Genomic DNA, 17,627 nt, shown 5'->3' on the forward strand with positions numbered 1-17,627 from the left:
CAGGCAAATCCGCTGTCATAATAGCAATCCACCATGGAACAAGCGCGCCTGCTCTTAAAGGGAATGTGAGATGACGCTCTGATTGGTTTATTGCACGTTACGCCAAAACCACACCTAGCTACTTCAGACCAACCCATTTTAGATTTGCGTCGGGCGCAAGACTCATTTATCCCAAGGGGGTAAGCTTCGCTTCAGAACTCGAGCCATCATGGCGCCATTTTGTTGCTAACTGGCCATCACCTCCTGTTAGCATTCCGCTGACCGCCATTTTTTTTTTACGTCACTTGACTGCGAATAACTTTACATCTGAAGCGTTTAAAGACTCTATTTGTCCGTTGTTTAGTTCCAAAGAAACACGACAATGTATAAAAGGCTCCATTACCTTGTACCTCACGTTATGGCTCCGTAGCAGACATTTTTGTAAAAATAGGCTAACGATTGTGTCATAACCAAGTGACTTACTGTCGCATAGTAGAGGAATTACCGTATAGTACAGGAGAAGCTCGCAGGCAGTTTCGACTTACATGAGATGTTTAGGTTTAATTACTAATGTTAACTAGCATGTTAGTGATCAATAATTAGCCTGTGCCCATGTTATCTCCTTACATACACCTACAGTCTCCGTATCTGTAAGATTGGGAATGATTGCGATTTCTCTTGGCACAGCTACCAGAAGACTTACAACTTTCAGACAAGTTGCTCACGTCACATTCTCTCAGTTGGAGGCTGCGCAGTAAAGCTGGCCATCACCGGAAAAGTGCTTCTAATAGCCTTCACTGGTCTCCGTCCAGAGCAACGGGGTCTGTTGGTCCATTATATACTGTCTATGATTTATCCCGCCGGCATAATAGCAACAGCGCCGGAGATCGGCCCACAAAGCTACTTGCGTTTCACGTTTGATACTTGCGTTTCGGATCGTTAAAATAGGGCCCTCTATCTGTAAAGTGTCCTGAGATAACTCTTGTTATGATTTGATACTATAAATAAAATTGAATTGAATTGAATTAGAAGAAGAAGAAGAAGCAGAAGCACCCGCGAAAAATGAAAAGGAAAAATGGAGTGGACTTTCCTTTCTAAACAGTGAAAATGTAACATGCAACATACATACAACCTTTTACTATTCTCATGAGTGCTGTGTTTGTTTCAGGGACGTAATAGAAGTATTTTAGTTTTGATTTGTTCACATGATGCTGGGCGCGCCCGCCTCCGTCACACAAACAACGGGCACATCACCTGACACAAGTCACGCAACGATGTGTTTTCAGTGAGTGTCCGAAATCTCGTTTGGTCGTTCCCTATATAGTTCACTATTTAACAAACACTATATACTGTAGGTAATAGTGAGTGAGTGAGTGAGGGAGTGGTTTTGAACACAGCTAGGGTGTATTTTTTGGGCTGAACATTTCAAAGTTCTGCGCTGGCCAAGTCGGTCACCTGACCTCAATCAACCAACAAGGCCAGACTGAAACAAGCAATAAGGGAGGACGGCTGGCAGAGCATCACCAGAGATGATACCGTGGGCTAGATTTATCAAGCCGGTTGCGCCTGTTTCCAGGCGCCAATTGGTCGCAAAGACGGACGTAACCGATGCGGGCTATTTACAAACAGGGCGCACTTGGGTAAAATCGCAGATTGTCTGCCACATGAGCGAGAAGAGACAAGTTGTGCTTTCAATATGCGTTTGTGGGAGGGTCGTGGGGAAAGTGGGACTTCCACCCAAAAAGGTGGGAGGATAAGCGCAAAGTGCGCCTAATTATATATTCCGCGGTATTTACAAAGACTGTCAGTAAGAGCGCGTTTCTATTCTGCGGGGGAAATTCTCCGGCTCTTAAAAGCAGGTCTGAACCAGCCGCAGTCGAGTTTCCTCGTAGACCTTTCTGCCGCTGGTGAAATGGCAACAGTAATTTGAGCAAGACGAAGACATAGGCGAGGCTGAAAATGCTTTTAACACAAGAATCACACTTTGTCAGTGAACACAACATCATTTAGCGTTACAGATCAAGCAGCCATGCAATATTAGAGGTTACTAGAAGAAATCAAAGATGAAATTGAATCTCCCACTCAGCGTTCACATCCCATTTCAGCAGTTGTTAAACTCCTCGCTAAATTACAGATATTGGCATCACGATCATTTCATAGCAACAGCAGTGGGAATATCGCAGTCTGCACTCAGCCATATCATAGCACAAGTACCGCTTTGCTACAGCGCAATTTACGGTATAGTGGGCGGAGAAAGACGCTGATTGCCTGATGGGTGTCAGGGTTGATAAATACTACGCAAAATGTGGAAGCACAGCGTGCGCTATTACCGAACTCGCATAAACAGACGCAGCGCAAACTGCGCTAGTGTTAGTAAATTAGGCCCCAAGTGTCTGCTGATGTCTCTGGGCTGTAGCCTGCAGGCAGTAATTAACTGCAAAGGATTATATACGATGACATATGATGACTTTATATATGACGGCTTCAATACTGTGTCAACAATTACTTTCTGTTTTGTTCCCTAAAACTGGGGGACAATTCCTACACTGTTTACACCTGGGTGTGACAGCTGTGAGTTGACACTTTAACCTCACAGCCATTGTTTTATTTCAAATCCAGTATGCTGGAGTACAGAGCCAAAAAACAAAAAAGAACCATTGTCTTATCTTAAGGACTACACAGTATGACGCCTTCTCTCCAGATTCACTGTGACTTGGCAGATTTTTACACCAGGTGATGTGGATACACCATTTACTTGAAAATGTGCATGTTTGATGTCTGTACATCAGCTTACTCACAGATTTAGAGCACATTAGGAAGTATAACTCATTACATAGATTTCAGTCCATTTTCACAGTATCTACAGAGGACTTGGAGAGCCATGCAATTACAAATCACATCCCGAGACTGAAAAAAAAGTCGAGATTTATGAATGTATTGTGGCGGAATCGTTGGGTCTCTGTAAATGATAAGAGTGTGGTCTTGACCTACTCTATCTGTAAAGTGTCCCGAGATCACTCCTGTTAGGATTTGATACTATAAATAAAATGTAATTGAATTTAATGTATTTTGAAGAGAATTACGAGCAGGTAACACAACTGATCTAGTTTCCTGAGGGCTGCCAAAGTCGACCTCCGTCAATATTGATCCTGCGACAACAAACAAACACTGACTAAAAGCATATCCGTGTCACAAATGAACCAGAGGTCTCTCTGTGCTAACTAAGGCACTGTTCAGTGAAGCTGAGGAGCTCCCACTCTTATCATCCAAAGCAGCTCATACTGAGACCACTCTGTCAAGCAAGCTGCTCTTCAAACATGAGCTGATAACTCTGTTTGCAAGGAGGGCGAGCTAAAAGCCCAATCCCCTTCATGCTAATCTTAACAAGTTCAACACTGACAATACATCACAAACTCCTAATTGTGCTTTATCGTATTAAATGTGGCTGAAGAGACATAATGTGAGAGGAGTGTATACAAAGTGTGATTTATATATCTGTGGGGATGAATCATTATCACACCTTAAACTCTGCTATTATTATCACACGGCATATTAAGATGGATTACACACAATGCTTAGCAAGCCTTCATCCTTTGACGCTAAGTGATAGTAATTGATGGTTTTTCTGTCAAGGTACAGGGAAAAAATGAAGTTAATTAATTTTTTAAGCAGTGAAAGTGCATTTATACTAAATGAACATGGATAAGTCTTATAATTCAAGCCTTAAAGGTTAATTTCCCACTAACGGCTGATATGACACTGAATAAAATTCAAAGCAATGACATTTGGTATTGGCTCCAAATTACTTTACAGCCAAGTTCACACATAAAACCAAAGAGAAAGAAAAAAACTGCATTACAACTTCTTCAACAGGTATTTGAGAAAAGATGAGTTTTGTCCAGAGCAACAGTGCAAGACACCTGGGGTCTCATTTATAAACGTGGCGTACGTTTATAAATGCGTAGGGCTGAAAATGTGCATACGCCACTTCCCACGCAAAGGTTGTGATTTATAAAAAACAAACTTGACGGGAGAATGTGCGGTCCTCCACGCAAACTCTGAATAATGCATACGCACATTTTGGAGACAAAATAGGAATTGGCGACGCAGATGGTGAGGTGGTGAACTGAAGTCAGACTGCAGAGAGTAAATGGGAATAAGATTACTCGTAATATTTTCTAGTATTGATGCCTCACGCCCATTCTTTCACTCCATATCATCCACATTACCATAAAGATGAAATCCAGCAGTGTAATTTGCGCTTGTACTGAATGATAACTGTTCCATAAACACCTTGTAAAATCCAACTCAAATCTTAAATAAAAATGTGTTCTTAATAATTAATCGGCGCTGTCTCGCCGTCACTTTGGCCCTCATTTATCAACCTAACGTAGAAACCAGCGCAGATATGAGCGCAGAAATCATCTTACGACAGGCTTCACGTGGGATTCATGAAAAGTTCGTATCACACCAATCGGAGCGTAAGAATGGTCGTACATTGATAAATGCGGCGGCTGGAAACGATCGTCATTTAAATATCACGCCCCAATATATTCTGGGTTTTGAGGCCTCGCCCCTACAATTTACGACATGGCGAGACGTAATCCGGCTGAGAAGCGGAACTTTTCAGAGGTGGAGATTGAAACCCTGATATCTCTGGTTCATTTGCACTAACGTGTGTACTATTTGGCAGCCTGAAAACTGGTATTAAAGGCTGTAGAAAGAATGCGGGATGAAGAGAGATCACTGATGCGGTCAACAGTGTTGCCGTAGTAAATCGGACTCCAGCTGAAGTTTAGCCTATTTAATTTATACATCCTTGACACATTTTCTATAGTCCTAATAGTAATATACAGGCTTCTATCGCAATCTATTAGGCCTACATGTAGGTGTACCTATAATTAAATAAACACACGGTAGCGGAGTTTATGCAGTGTCTTTTATTTTACTCGTGTTTGTCGGAACGAGGCAACAGCTGAGGGAGAGCGAGTGTCCTCCGCCCCCCCCCTGTGCTGGACCCTGTCTCCTCACAGCAGAGGGGCTGGAAAAACAAGCCAAAATAACTTGGTCAATGGCAGAAATAAATCATTCACTTGAAAGAGAAACAAAAACCTGAAGAATAAATACAAATGTTGTGCATCGTCATGTTTCCTGTATTGAATATCATTGCCAAACATAACACTATAGGCTACCTTTTAAAAGTGAGGAATAATATCCTGTCTCCTTCATATAGCCCTCAGTTGGGGTTGTTCTGGACACTGCTCTCTGGGCATCGGGTCATCTGGCTCCATCGCTACATTTATGGCACCGTGTCTTCCTGTGTGATGTTGTGCAGAACCCCCCAGGCTAAAACAATGTTGCAGACCGGCGCATAGAGGTCTTCTAAAAGAGCCAGATCTGCCATTGCTGATAAGTGATCAACTGATGACTTCTCCTTCTCCTGTTAAACTGATTATATGCTGCACCGCAGGTCCACACTGACTCAAAAACTTGCGTACACGAGTTCAGACCAGACGTGAGATTTGATCGCAGCCTACGCTCACGTCCAAATTGATAAATGCCGAGCTTTGCGTAGGAATCGGCGTACGCCCGTCCTACGCCTGTTTTAGGTCGTACGCACGTTTCATAAATGAGAGCCACTGTCCGCTACGGAGCGCAGGAGGAGGAGATGGCCCAAATGCATGGAATACAGGATAGCATCAAATACTCTAGCATTAGATAACGGGAGAACACAGTGTAAATAACTAAGGTGCTTTGCATTGATTGGTTAAAAATGGGCGTGTACAGGGCAGGATAAGAGGCTGATCCATGTACGCACACTTGTAGGTAATCTCTGATTTATAAAGGGAACATTGCTTACAGGTGTGCGTACACAAGGTTTTATAAATCTGACATTTTTTCGGCGTACGCCATTTTGGGCTTTTGGACGTACGTACACTTTTAGTAAGGATCCTACGCACAGTTTTATAAATGAGACCCCTGATCATTACTTCTGCTTTTAAAAGTCTCTTAGTGGGAACTAGTGCAATGCCCGTTCGGAGCGCGTGCCTGTTTGGTTCCTAGAATGTTTGTTTATTTATTTTTCACTGCTGAAATCATGATTTTATAACTGCGACATCATCTGACAAAATCCCCAAACACATGACTTAAAGACAACAGCTGTGCTGTGAGTTTGGCTGTATTTACAGAGAAAGTTAGAAGCGATAGAGTGTCTATTTGACTTTTCCTCCTGCACAGCCCCTATCTGCAGTACTAATGACACGCCCACCACAGAGATAGAAAGACCTCACTCTCTCCGGACAATACTCTTCTACAGAAAGTTGCTTTTTTGAACCCGCCCCCGCTGCTGTACAGAGACTTGTAGGCCCTCCGTTAGTACTGAACCGCAACCAGCCATCTAGGAATGTAGCAACTCCCCGCCCCCGTACTGTACTGCGCACGGGGGAGACACACACACACACACACACAAACACACAGATTCCTCGATGTTTAGATATATAAACATGCCTCGCCACAAAAATGTTTATTTGTGTCTCTTGAAAGCAGTAACCTTGCTCTCGTTGGGCAGGTTTACCATCTCCGTAAATGACTTTGGGCAGGATTAAGGCCTTTGTATATGGCCCCACATTAACCTCAGAGATCTAGAGGCTGCAATTTGCTCTTTATTGATTACCTGTTTTGACAGTTTGCCAGCCTAATGAAAATGGGCTGCGGGCCTGTAAATTATAGGTGCTGATAGGGCTGTGGTTGTCCAGGCCACGAGTCCAGGACAAGGTGGCCGTGGTATCAGTGATCTCCTCCACTATCACCACTCCAGGGGGTCCAGGAGGACCTGGTGGAAAGAGGGGTAGGAGACAGATCAAATTACAGGTTTGAACCAGCAATGCTTCAGTAATGTCATGACCCAAGGGAAGAACAAAAGCAATCTCTGTTGCTGTTTGAATCAATTCCACCTGGTCCATATTGTGATGTCTTAATCCTGCTTTGTTGCTGTTAGATACACTAATGAATGCAACTATGCAAGCATTAAGTAGGATGTGCCATATGGTGACAACATCAATTCTCTGTTGCACTAACAGACAAGAACACGACATACTAAACTGAACCAGGATTGGGGCTGACACAGATCAGCTGCCAAGGACTTCACGCTGATTCAGGCACATTGAAGCTTTCTTTTTTGGAGTTTCCTGTGTTTTAATACAGCTGAACATGTGTTTACCTCAGTCTTCAGAAGAAAATGTAATCTGCAAGTGCAGGAAACATCTAAGGACTCTAGGGGGAACAGCTGTAAATGAAAAGCTGGCAGCTGGTGCGCTCAATGAAATCCAATGTACTGTGTCCCCAAAAAGTGCCCATTAGAAGATTGCACTGAAAGGTACATTTGCATTTCGGGCCACTAACATGCATTGTGTGTCGCTATAGGAACAGTAACCTTGTTTGAGTGTGGCCACACCATGGCATATATCCTCCCCTGTATTAGCGCTTAAAGGAACACGCCGACTTATTGGGACTTTAGCTTATTTACAGTAACCCCCAGAGTTAGACAAGTCCATATATACCCTTCTCATCTCTGTGCGTGTTTTAACTCTGTCTGACGGCCCCAGCGCTAGCTAAGCCTAGCACAGATCCTGGAGGTAACCGGTTCCAACTAGCCTACTGCTCCAAATAAGTGACAAAATAACGCTAACATGTTCCTATTTACATGTTGTGATTTGTATAGTCACAGGGGGTACAAATAACACGGTCACATGAGACACAGCCATCTTGTAACCGTAGACAAACTGGGAACTATATTCTCAGAAGGCGAAGCACTGCTCCTTCTGCTACTTGTGATTTGCTAGCAGCACCTGAAGCCCTGTGGTGAGGAGCAGAGAGTTCGCCTGGAGTTCGCTCAGAGTTGGAGTAATAGAGTCAACAATTACTAGATAGTAAAAGCATAGTGACCTTGTTATTTGTACACCCTGTGACTATACAAATCACAATATGTAAATAGGAACATGTTGGCGTTATTTTGTCACTTATTCGGAGCAGTAGGCTAGTTGGAACCGGTTACCTCCAGGATCTGTGCAGGGAAGTACACACGGCGATACACTGGAAAGAACAAATTATGTTTAACCATGTATCCAGCTAATTTAAATAGCTTACGTTACTGTATTGTGTGAACAGTTAACTTCATTTAATATTGTATGTGTTGTTTTCCACCAAGACAAGTTCCTTCCAGAGACTATTTTGCTGCGTCCGGAGCTTAGCGCAGCCCAAGATGATTGTGATTGGTTTAAAGAAATGCAAACAACCCAGACCTTACTCCACAGCGCTGGGGAGAGAGCCCCGGCAATGCGAGAGAGCCCCGGCAATGCGAGACTCAACAGTCCTGGAATCTGATCACTAGACATTTCAGCCAATCTGTTCAACACATATTAAACTTGTTCATGCAGACAGACCGTCTGTACAGCCATACTCACAGTGACCATAACAAATTACAAGATGTAAAGGTCAAGAGAGGGGTGTAGAAATCGTTGCTGTGCAATTGTCTCCACCAGGAGCAAACTTCTGCTGCACTTAAATCAAATTGGAGCCAATTTCCTACATTCACAGACACCATGAACATTATTTCACAGTATTGTTGGTGATGGCTTCCTGTCCATTTCCACTGGATGAATAATTCGGTATGAGATTAACATAGTGGTTCACTTCAAGGCGACAGTGAGTCACCGCCTCCACTAAAGAGTGTACACGACATCACAGTGTACTGGTGCAATGACACACATAACAAGCTCACCTCGAACCAGAAGTTCCGCCTCTGCAAACACAGTGTCAGCACTGGTCTGGGCCCGGCACCCATACTTCCCAGCATGCTTCAACAAAATGCTCCTAATCATCAGATCCACTGTGGAGGACTGCTGCAATTGGGAAAGAAAAGGATAAAAACGTAGGTATTAAGCAAGCCCACAGTAAATGTGCTTGACACGAAATAGTGTGATTGCTTTACATCTTGTAGAGGCTCATGTGGCTTGAGAGATTCGTGTTTAATTCAGGTGCTTGCTTGCTGCTACATTCCTCAGCTAGTCGTATTTTCACTCTGTTGAAATGAGAAACGCCTAAGGCAAGGCTGGGAATAATTCAAGGTCTACAGGCAGCTGTTTAGCACGAAACCTGATTAAAATTACAAACCATGCATCAACCAGGAATCTGTTGTGGCTGTAAAGGATTGTCATTGCAAATACTTTTTTCTCCAGAGCATGGGTAGTAGCAGAGGACACATCAGGACAGATGGGATTTTAACATCCACTGTTGGTAAAGGAATAGGGACATAAAGAGGACTCCCCACTCTCTTGCAAATTTGTTTTCAACTTCATTTTATGGTTTAGTCACTAATGATATTCTAATGAGTATTACGGGGAGGGGAAATATAAGATACTGCTTTGTGAAAATATAATACTAAAGTAAGCTTGTTGAAACTCGAAATGTCGTTTTTTTATGTTCGCATATAAAAAGGGATACATCAAAAAGAGTAAACTGACTATTTCAATTCAGTATAAACACATAAGGTATAACACTTAGTCATGATCCTGGGTTATGTTTGGGTTTTGTTAGTTTCCTGTTTTCCTGTTTCCTACATTTTCTGCCCCGCCCTGATGTGTTTCGCTGGTTCCTCATGTCACCTGTCCCTCGTTACCACCCTCCTTTATTTGTGTATATTAGACGTGTTCTCTGGTTCAGTGTCAAATTGTCTGCGTTTGTTCCTGGCTTTCTGTGTGTAGTTTCCTCCAGTTTATTGTCCTTCTAGTGTTTCCGGATATTCTTGTGTTGCCTGTCTGTTTTTTTTTTTAAATCCAGCTGTTTTTATAAAAGCTTGCTTTTTGTTCAATCAACCTGCCTCCTGGTCTCCTGCATTTGGGTCCACCATTTAAATTTGCCCGCTGTGACATTCTTTTCCCATGCTTTCCATGTTTGACTGTCATCACTCTTAATCTCCTAGGACACCAAAAAAAAAAAAAAAAAAAAAAAAGGAACACCGAAAACATAGCGACCCTCAGGGGTCCAGCACGGAGAATAAAGGTTTAGAGGTCAAGGTGGAATTGCAAAGTTAACAACGCAACCATGACATTATAGGGAGGCAAATGTTAAATGCCTCTTTGTTTGGGTAGATTCAGTTTTTGGCTGGGTGAATTTATATGACATCTCCCTCGGAGGATCCCTGACCCTCTATCTCTGACCTATTCTAGATGACTAAAGTCAAACAGACAGGCAAACCAACAGAAACACTCAGTACGTTTACATGCACACCAATATTCCACTATTATTCAGAATATGACAATATTCCGAATTTGATACAGGTCATGTAAACAGCATATTCCGGTTGGATATTCCAAATAAGGCCTTTTCCCAAATATAGCATTTTCCGATTAAGACGTGGGGTATTCCAGTATTATTCAGGTTTTAGAGTCATTGTTTGGACATGTATACAGCGCATATGCGTCTCAATCTGAGTTTTTACTGCAGGCTTATGGTTAGCTCTGTGCGTTGTTATGGTTTCTGTACACAAACCAACCAGCCAACAGTTTGCAAGGCTGGAGACCCGATAAGAAAGAGAAACTACTTTTAAACATTATCAAAGACTTGGATGTCAACAGGTTTTTGGATACGCGCAAACATCACTACGCCGACCTTTTCAAGAAGGTGGTTGAAGGAATGAAAGAGGGACGCTGTGGTCACACGTTTGAAAAAAACTTTTGCACGGCTACATGTAAACGGGAATATTAGTGGAATACTCACATGGAAACAGCTTAGTCGGAATATCGTCTTTTTCGGAATAAGGGCATACTGCACGTAAATGTAGTCAATGAGTACAATTAGACTCGTACAATTCAGGAGGGGCCTGACTATTATCAGTTGCTGTGAATGGATTTGTATCCATGCTTTTTAAAACCCCTAATTTAATAAAGAGGATGACGTTTGATTTTGCATGTTGACCAAAGCAATAATGCACATTAACAGAAATATATATTTCAAAGTTTGTCTTTGACATTATTTTCCTTCCTATTTCTTATTCAAAATCATTGTGTGTTTCAAGCCTCATTACCTTTCAAAGCCAGTATGAGTCATTCTCTATTTGTGTTAAAAGATACAATTTCACGGGTGCAATTCAAAACAATAGACTAGACTTTGATATACATGATTATATGGTTCAATGCATGTCTTTGATGATAACTGAGGTAGTCTGACCTTTAGCGGAACGGATGTATTACAAGTGTATTTAAACTCAATATATGAAAAGTGCAAATGGAAACAACCAGGGTTCAAGGTACGTGGGAGCTGAGCTTCCATTAAAGCTGTAAAATATGTAGGGGTCGCTAATAATAAAATAAAAAGTTTTTCAATGTATTTAGTATTATTTACATTAACGGAATATATATGCTTAAAGAATCCAAAATATTCTATTATTATTATATTATATTGCACCAACTACGCCTGCTGATGAGAGTGTGCGAGCCGTGAACGTACTTCGAACCCTATTTTTTTTTATTAATCACCACCCCCAACGTTAGTTATTTTAGAGTCCCCCACAAAGCTCAGATTATAACTCAAACCCTGGAAAATAATGTTGATTTCAATAAGTTGATCCACAAGATCAACACATATGGTCAAGGAGTCAATTCAATGATAGAAAACAGCCATCTGTTTACACTTACCAGGCAAACAGTTATACAGACAGACAGATAGAGCCACAATGGATGGCAGGTGGACAGAAGGACAGACAGGTAGGTAGATAAAGAGATAGGACCATAACCAATATGATTAATTAACTCTTAGTCTTACTTTTGCTCTTACTCTTGCTCTTACTGTTTGGATGTATTCAAAGTGGCCGCCATCCTGTTGAAAGTTGATTGGTTTCTGGTTGAAGAACCACTGGAAAGCCACGTCCAGAGTTGTGTCATGTGTCGCCTTGCAGCTCAGCACCACGCTCTCCCCCACGGTCACTTCCACTCTGCTCGGGCTAAGCTCCACACGCATGGCCTCTGGAAGCACAAAGCTGCTGCACTGTCACCTCAGGCTAACCAAAAGCTAGTGTCAAACAGCTGCATCCGACTGTGGCATCACTGCCACAGCAATCATGAGAAGCCCAAACCCTAACTTGGGCAAAAAACACTCACCTTTGTGGGCTAAATATCCTGCTTGGCTGTGGTCTAGACTGTGTACAGTGCAGCCGTGAGACAAAGGCCTTTACGCTGTTAAAGTGTGACCTTGTAATATGATTCTTGAATGTGAGAGCCGTTAGTTCACGGTTGAGCAAGCACAATAAATTTCCTGGCACCCGAGCAAAGGTGGCAGGGGGGGGGGAAATGACATTGGGGACTGTTTATTGGTGGCCGACTTGTGCTAATTTGGCAGAAAATAAAGGCCCCCAGGGCATGACTTACCTTTTACCCACAGTATGGCCGTCATCTCTGCCGAGCCCAACTGATTCTCTGCCCGGCACACATAGCTCCCCTCATCCGCTCGGCTGGAGTTAACAATTCTCAGAGTATTGTTCCGTAACAACATAATCCTGCGAGAAAGTGCACAAAAATCAATACTGTTATGAGAGACAAATTCACGCATTGCTCTACAAGTTGAGGCATGAGGTTATATGTGTGTGGTTGTGTCGGATTACAAGAATAATAATACTCACTTGGGATGAGATAAAATGAACTGCTCAGATATTTTTGAAATAATCATCCACTTAGAGATTCCAGTGGAAAATATGAAATATAAAAAAATGTTTACAGCTAGAACATTATTATCATTGAATTGAAGGACAAAAAACATCTGACGATAAGTTGTTTGTGTTAAGAAAAAGCTCAGTGGACTGGGAAGTGATGTCAAGAACAGTGTCTGTGTTTGTTGTGTAACCTTCAATAAGAAAATAATGCAAATAAACCCTTTTCAGTAAAGATCAATCAACAATTTAAATGTTTTAATGAATCTGATCTGCAGATAGCACTAAGTAGCCCTATATTGAAGAGGATTAAAACACAGATGCTGTTACAGATAGAGGTTTAGGTAATGGGGACACTTTTTCAGTAAAAAAAAAAAAAAAAAAAAAAGGTGACGTATTGATGCCAAGAACAAAGAAATACAGTATTCCTCTGACTTCCAATTTGGGTACAATGATGCACTATATCTGATCTGGTGCCTTTTGAAATAAAACAATAGGCTGCCATTTGAGTAATTACAGTGTAATTTAAAAAAAAAGGAAAACTTCGGAACACACTTTGTGGAGAACACTACACAACGTTAGATAAAAAACATGTTATGTTTAGTTGTTCGTCTGCATCAATATTTCCATAAACCTAAATAAACTTCCTGAGAATCCACTTGACAAACCCTAAATATTGCTGCATTTAATTAATCTACAGCAAAAGCTGTCAAATCAAGATTTGCATACCACCGAGTGGTCCTCCAGGGAAACACAAGCGTAATAGAGAGAAAAAAAACAACACCACGCGCGCATGCATTCATAAGTAGCCCCTTTATCCAGCCGAAGGACACGAGCAGTATGGTATTAACATTTCGCTCTGACTTGTAAATAATAGCTGGAGAATTAAGTGTTTGACATCAGATAGTATAGCATGTAACAACACTGGAAGCACGTGTGTATGCAGATGGCTGCAGAGCAGGAATCACATAAAAGTATAGTATTGGGAATTATGTAGAGCCACTGCTCTCCGCTCAGTGTCTGGTACAAACCCCCTTATATTCAAAATCAAAATACTCATATCACATTTGATTTACAGCATTGCTCACAGAGGTGGGATGAATATTTACAATGTTTTTTATTATTTAAAAAATCACGTTTATTTATCCAATCAAAATGATGGTGGGCAGGAGTGAGGTATTCTCGTCTTTTTGTCCCTCATTCATACTGTTTGGCATTTATATTTACAACACTAAGCTCTATCTTTTGTCATGAGCAATGTGATTGAAATTGGCAAAGAGAAACTCACAAAGGCGTGACCAAATCTTGCCACACACAGACAATTCAGTAGCAATCTGCAGCCACGAGACATTTTTCAGATTAGGGAGGAAATGCACATCCGACAAGGACACCGAGGCAGAAAGGACAAGATAGGGACTGCTGGGTATACAGAATATGCAAATAAATTCAACCTTAGGAAATTTAAAGGAATCATCAGAAGATCACAGAAAACCTACATAGCATTTGAAAACATATTTTTTTCAATCTGAAGCGAGATTTCTGAGTTGAAGCCAAATAGACTGCTACAGAATGCTCATTATTTACACATGAAATCAGTAACCTATAATACATTTTTAAACATTTCACAAGTTTTTATAAAAAATTGCCAAATTATGCGCTGTCTGACTCTTAAACAAAGAGCGTGTGGGTTTTCACATAGTTTCAAACTAATGGGATTAATACTTTCTGTTTAAGAGACAAAAGCCCTGAACATTAGCGGAAATCCATGTTAATTACAAACCTTCATTAAGTCAGCACAGCTGTCAATGCCAGATAAACGTGAAGCTGTTTCGATTCCTCCCCTGTTCTTCCAAGAATAGAACGTCTCTCTATCCATAAACTCTTTACTTTAGCATAGGTAATGGCAGAAAATCTTTGCAGGAGTCACCCTGGCCAATACCTGAAAACGCACGGCTCGTATGCTTATTTCGCCTTTTTCAGATAGCAATCACCCTTGATCTCCAGTTGCCCCCCCTAAACACAGTTTTCCAATTTATTAACTCAATATACAGTAGACCAATGAGCGCTCCTGCTGGTGGGTTATGTAACGAGAGCTCGATGAACTTTGTGGTCTTGAAATAAAATCCTGAGTCCTCTTTATCTGAGACCCGAGACAAGTGTGGTCTCGAGACGAGACTTGAAGATCTCGAGTACTACAACACTGATACATATAATCTTGGTTTATATTTGATCAGCACTGTCTAGTTTTACAGTTTAATCTGAGTTCGGTCTGAGTTTGAAGAGAGAGAGAGAGAGAGAGAGAGAGAGAAACACAGAGATCGGGGGTCGTCTCTCTCTCTCTCTCTCTCTCTCTTGGTCCCCTTCTATACCCTTTGGGCCCTATTTTATCAATCCAAGTGCACGGCGTGAAGCGCCTGGCGCATGTGCGTTTAGGGCGTGTACCACTTTTGCTAGTTTAACAGCGGGAAAAACGGTCCGTGCACCAGGCATTCAAAAGGGTCAAAAGCGTACTTAATCATCTTAATTCATAGGTGTGTTTTGGGCGTAACATGCAATAAACCAATCAGAGTCTCATCTCCCATTCCCTTTAAAAGCCAGGCGCGTTTGGACCTTGGCACATTTTGCTAAGCAGGAAGAAAAGATTTACAGGAGATTTACGTCCATGAAGTGAAAGCATGCGAGCAGATCATATCATAATACTATTTGACAAATTGTAATATTTTTATTTGTAATCTTTTGGATGTTTGTTGAAACCGAAAATGTGTTTGGTTTCCTCAGTTACACCTTCATGTGGTTTTCTGTTGCACATCTACATCCACATCCACAGAGAGAGAGTTGGTCTTTAATGACTGTGGGCCTTATTTTAACGATCTAAGTGCATGGCGCAGGTGCGTTTAGGGCGTGTCCAAATCCACTTTTGCTAGTTTGACGGCTGGAAAAAAGGGTCTGTGCGCCGGGCGCATGGTTCAGGGTTGTACTTAGTGTCTTCATTAATTCATAGGTGTGCACCGTAATATTTTTATTTGGAATCTTTTGCATGTTTGTGTGCCGCTGCGCTTCCATGTGTGTGTGTAACAAGCATAGTGTGCGCGCGCTGTGCACGAGCCTGGGCACATTTTACTAATGCTCTGTTAAAGGAACACGCCGACTTATTGGGAATTTAGCTTATTCACCGTAACCCCCAGAGTAAGACTAGTCCATACCCTTCTCATCTCATCTCTGTGCGGCTCCAGCGGCATCAGGCCAGCACAGAACCTGCAGGTGAATGGTTCCAGTAATCCTACTGCTCCGAATAAGTGACAAAATAACACCAACATGTTCCTATTTACATGTTGTGATTTATAGAGTGACAGCGTGTACAAAAAACTATATTCTCAGGCGGAAGAATATAGTACTTGGGCGGAGTGATATGCTCGCCGCAAGCCTGTCTGAGAATATAGTTCCCGGTTTGTTTACTGTTAGAAGATGGCTGTGTCTCATGTTACGTTGTTTTTTGTACACGCTGTGACTATACAAATCACAACATGTAAATAGGAACATGTTGCCGTTATTTTGTCACTTTTGTCACTTTTGGGAGCAGTAGGCTAGTTGGAACCAGTTACCTGCAGGATCTGTGCTAGGCTAAGCTAATGCTGGAACCATCAGGCAGCGTTACAGCACGCACGGAGATGAGAAGGGTATGTATCGACTTGTCTTACTCTGGGGATTACGGTGAATAAGCTAAATTCCCAATAAGTCGGCGTGTTCCTTTAAAATAACAATAAAATGCTGCGTTATTGACTTTAGACCAGGTTTTTGTTGGTCAATGGTGCGATCACTTCCCGCTGCCTCAAGATAGCAATACGCCAAGAATGCACCTGAACACACCTCCAGGTAAGACCACAGCACAGATGGGCGCAGGTGCTTTTGCTATTTAAACGACGTTGGGTGCTGGACGGGGAAATTGACAACTGTGTTTGTCTTAAACTAGCAAAGACACTGGTGCAAGATAGGGCCCTACGTGTCTGTAAGCTGTCTGTAGTTACAGCAACAGCCCTAGAACCAGCAGAAAAAAACACGTCACTTTTCTGGTTTTTTTGCTGGCCTGTGATCAGGGAGATCTGGGCACTGATTAAAATTCCCTCCATCTTACAGTACGATGGAGGGAATTTTAACACAGTTGTTTTACACATACTACCAACATTATTATGATACTAAGTTAGTTGAATATCGGCAAAGTATCCCTTTGATAGTGAATGATAAATTTCTCTGAGGGGAGGAATTAACTGCTTTGCCAATATTGTTTGTGAACAATTTTCTGCCCTCTCAAGACATGACTTTATGTCAAGTCAGATAAAAACAAGATCAAGGTGTTCGGACAGGTATGAATCTCCCCCGCGGTGTTCGCCAACAACACTGAAAAATAGATTTGCGAGGCTTTGACAAAATACCTCAAAGGCTTTATCAGATCCAGACATGCCAGGGTCATTAATCACCATTTTAGGGCAACACACTCACTAACGTATCCCCCATCCATCAGTTCTACTGAGGCCAGTTCTTTTTATAGAATACAGACGTCCAAAATGAGCGTTGAGGATTTTTCTTTTGATGGAAAATGAAATAGTTGCACCAACCCCTGAAATTAGCGTGTTAAACTAATTCCTGAGTACTCGTACTTGTTTTCATTCACCTGTGAGCGGCATGAAGGTTTGAAGGAGCGACACACTGAGGATCTGATAATCAACTGGCTGCCCTTGCTGTTGAACAGGCCACTGAATCTTGGCTGATAAAGAAATGTTCTGTTCTCTCACTCAAAACTCGGGATGCTCAGCAGCGACTGATAATTTCAGCGGTGTCGCTCAGTTTGATTGATGGACCCTCGCACCGCTCAGCCTGCTCGAGGTGCAACAGAGAGGTGTTTCTCATGAAAGATGATGCATCAAACTGCGTGTGAATTCCAAATGCAATT

At 42.0% G+C, this 17,627-nt stretch overlaps 1 protein-coding gene across 2 annotated transcripts in view; it reads right to left on the reverse strand.

The window, feature by feature from the left end:
- The window catches only part of cntn5 (contactin 5), a 137,870-nt gene that overhangs the window by 16,318 nt on the left and 103,925 nt on the right, over positions 1-17,627 (reverse strand). The window contains exons 14-17 of one of the 2 annotated variants that reach the window (XM_028574571.1): positions 12,402-12,529; positions 11,824-11,999; positions 8,759-8,879; positions 6,653-6,811 (exon numbers count right to left, since the gene is read on the reverse strand). In XM_028574571.1, the coding sequence (XP_028430372.1) occupies positions 6,653-6,811; positions 8,759-8,879; positions 11,824-11,999; positions 12,402-12,529 (584 nt within the window). Of the gene's footprint in view, positions 1-6,652; positions 6,812-8,758; positions 8,880-11,811; positions 12,000-12,401; positions 12,530-17,627 lie in introns of both variants that reach the window. The other variant, XM_028574570.1, reaches the window with a different exon arrangement.

The sequence above is a fragment of the Perca flavescens genome, chromosome 3 (assembly GCF_004354835.1).
Source record: "Perca flavescens isolate YP-PL-M2 chromosome 3, PFLA_1.0, whole genome shotgun sequence".
Taxonomy (NCBI): Eukaryota; Metazoa; Chordata; class Actinopteri; order Perciformes; family Percidae; genus Perca; species Perca flavescens.